At 58.9% G+C, this 5706-nt stretch overlaps 1 protein-coding gene across 1 annotated transcript in view; it reads left to right on the forward strand.

Moving 5' to 3' along the window:
• Positions 1 to 5384, forward strand: part of TEDC2 (tubulin epsilon and delta complex 2) — a gene marked incomplete at its 5' end in the record, with an annotated part of 6698 nt that extends 1314 nt beyond the window's left edge. Inside the window, 7 exon segments of the mRNA XM_027770992.1 lie at positions 26 to 258; positions 620 to 673; positions 1177 to 1267; positions 1415 to 1526; positions 1614 to 1715; positions 3629 to 3810; positions 4025 to 5384. Of these exon segments, the coding sequence (XP_027626793.1) occupies positions 26 to 258; positions 620 to 673; positions 1177 to 1267; positions 1415 to 1526; positions 1614 to 1715; positions 3629 to 3810; positions 4025 to 4174 (924 nt within the window).
• Between the last annotated feature and the right edge of the window lie 322 nt (positions 5385 to 5706).

Below are 5706 nucleotides of genomic sequence, written 5' to 3' on the forward strand. Positions count from 1 at the left end.
TGGGCCCACCCCAGCCCCGCCCCCCCTCCGGGCCCCCGGCCACACTGGCAGCCGTGTGTCAGAGCCAAGACCCACCGATGGCATTCACCAGACCACGCTACCTGCCAAGGTCTGCCCTGAACACAAACTTCTGTCAGCGGGGAAGAGGACTCACGCGGGGATAGGAGCTCAAGCTCCTGGGCCAGGCCTCAGGAACCAACAGGTGGCCTCATCAGCTGCTGCTCAGGTCCCAGAAACCTTCACACTCCAGGAAAAGGGGTAGGTGGCCTAGTCCCTCACTTGGAGGGACTGTCTTTACCCACTCAGAGCGTGGCCAGCAGTGGGTAACGGAAGGCTGGCCATTGAGCTGGAGGTAAGTAGGCCCCAGGAGCTCTGGGCCACCCCACGGGGTGTCAGAATGAAGTGACTGGCTGTGACAGTGCCAGGTTTGATGTGCTGGGGCCTATTCTGCCAGGGCAATGCCGGGCTGAGCCGAAAGGCCCATGCACAGGGCTTTGTCTGGGAGTGGACCTCACCAGGGGAGGGGATGAGAACTGCACCCTTGGGTGGGCTCTGAGCAGGGAGCGGGATTCACAGCCCCCAAGCAGGGCAGGGCTGCTCTGAACCTGGCCTCTGGCAGGTCCATGTTGCAGCTGCCTGTGGCCTTCAGCAAGGCGGCTTCCCGGAACTCTCGGTGAGCTGGGTCTTCACTGGGGTGGGGGTGCAGAGGGGAGACGGGGGCTGACAGCGCCTCAGGGACATGTAGATCAGACTTTGTTGGGCGGGGCTTACTACCCACGTCACCTAGCTAAGACTGCCGTCGAGATCCTAGATGGATCACTCGCTGATTTCCAGACCGAATGAGACTCCTGGTGTTTCTAAGTCCCAGTTTGGTTCCCTTTGGAGGTGATGGTAGTGGTGCCTTACAAGCAGAGGTGTCCTGACGGTTAGGCAGGGTGCCTGCCCCATTCCAGCTGCGTGGTTATGTCCCTGTCGGCTCCTCTCTCCTTCCTTTGAGTCTTTATGCTTCCCAGAGCAGGTCAGCCCTGTCACCTTGTCCCGGCCAGCGTTCTTGTTTCATCAAGGCTTCTGGATGGCCCCTCCCCTGGCCCTTGCCTACTTCCCAAGACTCAGGCAGCTGGCTAGAATAACCACTCTGCTCCCCTCTCGGGTCGGGTGCCCGTATGTCCATCCCAGCCTGTGGGCTCAGCTTGACTCTGCACAGACCAGTGACTGCACGGATGCTGCAGCTGCTAGGACCCAGTTCCTGCAGAAAATGCAGACAGCTGTATCCTTGCTGGGCTTGGGGAGCCTCGGGTTTGAAGAGCAGCCCTAGGAAGGGCTGGCGTGGGATAGCCAGGGCCACTTCCCAGACCCCATTATTGGTAGGGGAGCTTGGTCACGGTCACTGGAGATTTCCCTGACCTGCGTCCAGCCTGGCCAGCCCAGCGCAGGGCTCAGTGCCACGGAGGTGCAGGAGGAGACACAGCGCCTGCGGAGGGCCTGCTCACGGCTGAGGCTGCACATGCTAGAGGAGCTCTCGGCAGGTCAGTGGGCCTCAGTGGGTCTGGGCAGGGCGGGTGTGGGGAGGGTTCCGGAGCCGGCGTCCCCAGCCTGTCCTTACTCCTGCCTAGCCCCCGCTGACTGGATGCAGGAGTACCGCTGCCTGCTCACCTTGGAGGGGCTGCAGGCCCTCGCTGGGCGCTGTCTCCACCAGCTGCAGGAACTGCGTGCAGGTGAGTCCCACCCCGGACACCTGAACCAACCTTGCCTGTTCCTTGAGGAAGAGTGAGCAGTCAGGGACCCTTCCCCACCACCCTCAGTGGGCCAGGTTCTCACCTCCAGCCTCCTCACCTGCCTGGGACAGCACCCCACCTCCTCCCCCAGCAAGCAACCTGCCACCTGGAGATTGTGCTCACTTGTCCAGCGGCTGGAAAGCACATCTGGGGCCAGTGTGGCATAGCAGTTAAGGCACTGGACTCCCATATGACTGGCCGCAGTTTGAGTCCCAGACCTGACAGCGTGAAAACTCACACTGGGCACGTGTGTGTGCATGCCCAAAAGCCCAGGAGGAGAATGGAGTAGAAGGGATTGCAGAGTGGCCATGCTCGCAGGGGTGGTCACCTGCTTCTGTTTCAGGTGAGCATGTGTGCTCTAGAGCAAAAATCTCTCTCTTAAAAAAAAAAAGGAAAGCACATCCGAGTCGGGGATCTGAGAGGCCCCTTGCGTGGCATTATAAGAGCTAGTTATTATCAGACAATGGAGCCGTTTTCACTTTGGTTTTTTTTAGAGAGGTTTTTGCTATAGGGCATGTTTGCTTGCCAGAAAGACAGAGACAGAGAGACAGAACGTGAGAAATCACCCCCTGGGGGATGGCAACGCCACAATCCCTTCTCCTTCGTTCTCTTCTCAGGATCTTGGGCACGCACGCACCTGTGCTTGGCATGAGTTTAAGCCAGCGGATCTGGGACTCGAACCACAGTCAGTTACATGGGAATCCAGTGACATAGCCGTTAAGCCAACTGCTGGTCCCATCTTTTTTTTTTTTTTTTAAGAATTTTTTTAACTTTTTTTATTTTTATTTTGATCAGAGAGGGACAGAGTGAGAGCGAGAGAGAAAATGAACTGCCAGGTCCAGGGCTCGAACTGCAGTCAGCCATGTGGGAGTCCAGCATCCTTAACAACCATGCCACCTGCTGGCCCTCACTTTGGCATATTTCTTAGTTGATTAAAGCAGCAGTGTGTGTGTATATATTTTATTTTGCTTTTTTCAGCTCACTATAGGGTGTGTGTGCTCACCGGAGGGAGTGTGGGGCCAGGAGAGTTAGAAATCACCCTCTGGGGGATGGCCATGTTGCAGCCCCTTCATTCTCGTGTGATTTTAGGCACACATTCACCCGGTGTGATTTTTAAGCTGCCAAATCAGGACTCAGATGGCATGATCAGCCATGTGGGGTCTCGCCACCTTAACCACCCCACCAGTTGTTTGAATGTTTAAGGATGGAGTTTCTAATGCTTCTCAAAATCACAGTCAGGTTGGGACCAGCAGGTGGTGTGATGGTTAAGGCGCTGGACACTCCCACATGACCAACCACGGTTCAAGTCCCAGACCTGGTGGCTTGCTTTCCCACTTTCTCTCTCTGTGGTCAAAATTAAAATGCATGAATAAATAAATTAAACAATTCTTTAGGGGGAAAAAAAATCAGAGTCAGGCCCAGGACAGAAGGTGCACACTGGAAACCGATGTTTAGCAGACTGAGGCCATTTGAAGGTCCAGGTTCGGTTCCCCACCCACCCTGAAAGGCCACGTGTCGTAGAACGCACCGGTAGGCCAGCTGCTTGGAAGACCAAGCCGTGACCCAGGAAGCTCTAGTCTGGAACACATACACACACACACACGAACAAGAAAACACCAGAGTCCATCTCAAGAGAACCACACTAAGCATTTAACCCAGGAGGCCCCACAAATCGGCCCCACAAAAGACCCTCCCTGCCACACCTGCCCAGACCCGCCACAGCCGTGTCACAGCGAAGCCTCCACTCTGCACCCTTCCAGGCCGGGTGGTGGGCAGAGAGCCAGGCCAGCCCCTGGAAGAAGCTGGGCCTTTGGCTTGGCTGCTGCCCCACAGCACTGCCCCTGTCCTCATAGCCACGGAGGGACAGCCGTGTCCTGTGGAGAGGCCCCCTCGAGCCCCATTGCCCTGTGAAGGCAGAGTGGACCCCTCCTGGAGGCCCTGGCTGCTCCTCTACTCCAGCACCCAGGAGCTTCAGACCCTGGCGGCCCTCAGGCTGCGGGTGGCCATGCTAGGCCAGCAACTCCACCTGGAAAAGGTACGAGGTGGGCACAGGTGGGCTGGGTGCCCAGGGGAGTGGCAGTTGCAAGAACATCAGGCTTGGAGCCAGGGAAGGCCTCTAGGAGGAGTTGAGGATTCGGGTGTGAGCCAGCTCCACCCAGGACCCTCCAGGAGATGGGCAGGACTGTGGCGGTCTCAGGGGCCTGGCGCCTGTCCTGGGGTTGCCTCATAGCTGGGCCCTCTACCCCCAGGTGCTGATGGCCGAACTCCTGCCTCTGGTGTGCACCCTGGAGCCGCGGGGGCCACCCTGGCTGGCACTGTGCCGGGCCGTGCACAGCCTGCTCTGCGAGGGAGGCGAGCGTTTCCTCACCATCCTACGAGAGGACCCTGCCTGCGACTGAGCCTTCCCAGGCGCGGGACTCGAGCCTTTCAGGCAGCAGGTTCCCCTCCCTGGTCAGCTAGGTGACCCCCAGATCAGGGGGTCAGGGGCCTATTGATGCCTGTACCTCCCTGGCGATCCTGGTTTTCTGAGGCGGGGCGGGGCCAGGCTAACCCTGCTGCCCAGGCCTTCGGCCTTCCTGAGGCTCCAGGAGCCTGGAGGCCTGTGGGGAGGCTCCTGCTCTGTCGGAGACAGGCAGGGTCATGACAGCCTAGTCAGATCACACGTACACGCGCGGGCACATGCTTAAGCACAGTAAAGAAACCAAGGGGCCAAGCTATTAGGACCTCTTTAGAAAGTTTATATGCAAATCAAGCGGGACTTGCTGGAGGGGAGGGTTAATTGGTGTTTCCGGTGGTTTTGTGGTTTTATCAAGAAGATCTCAAGTGCATTTGTCAGGAATGTGTGAGGAATGGGACAAGGCCACTCCTGGACATTTGCCCTGGCACACCTGAGGACGTCCCCCCATGCCTGGATGTGCTCTGCTCACAGCAGGGGTGGGGGCAGCCGAAGCCACCAGCCTACAGCAGAAGTGGGTGGGGTCCTGTCTTGCCACAGCCACTGGCCTGGTGCCCAGCACCTCCTCCTGGAAGCTGTGAAGGGCCCCCTCTTCAGCCAGCCTCCAGGCCTCCCCATCCCCTGATGAGAGGAGTGGTCCCAGGAAGGCAGGGAAGGGCAGAGGTTAGGGTCATGGCCCCTGCAGTCAGACTTGGATGTACACCCTGGTGGGGACTTGCAGCAGGACTCTGCACTGTCCACCCTCATTACTGTCTTGTCCCCGCTGTGGCTTGGGGGGAGTCACCCATGGAGCTGGTGTGAAGGTTAGTGAGACACCATCGGAGACCACGTGCGTGGCGTGGCGTGGCGTGGCGTGGCGGCGGCGGGGGGTGCCCTGTGAACAGCTCTGTGCCCTCACACTGGGCCGGGACAGCACTTCTGACCGAGAAGCCAGCCTTGGCCCGGAGGGCTCCCGGGGAGGCAGAAACACGCTCTAACACGGAGTCTGGGAAGCCAGGGTCCCTGCCCAGGGAAGTGGAGCTGGGCACTGTCCCACCTGCAGGCTGGGAGGTGACCGAGGGGAGCCACCCTGCCTGTCCTGGAGTCAGGGGCCACACCCTTCTTGACTACTCTGCTGCCCCCAGGGCTTTTGCACAGGAGCTGGGGGGGGGGCGCCCCACAAAAAAAAACCACCCCAGTGTCCCTTTCCATGGCAGGCAGCCTCTACCCAAAATTTTATTGACTGGTTCTTTATATTTATTGTCAATAGTCCCCACTGGACATTTGTCCCATGAGGTCAGGGGTGCCGGCCAGACCTGGGTAGGGACCCAGTGGCCACTGGCTAGGGCGGCACTGCAGGGTGTTCCCAGTAGGCCCCAGTTTAAGGCATCCAGAGCAAGAAAAGGAGCCTCCCCTCCCATCAGTGCCCACTCACCCCATTCCCCAAGCCAGAAGGCGGTGAACTCCCCTCCCTGGGCGTCCCTGGTGGCGTCACCG

The sequence above is a fragment of the Tupaia chinensis genome, unplaced genomic scaffold (assembly GCF_000334495.1).
Source record: "Tupaia chinensis unplaced genomic scaffold, TupChi_1.0 Scaffold000178_1, whole genome shotgun sequence".
In the NCBI taxonomy this organism is placed as follows: domain Eukaryota; kingdom Metazoa; phylum Chordata; class Mammalia; order Scandentia; family Tupaiidae; genus Tupaia; species Tupaia belangeri.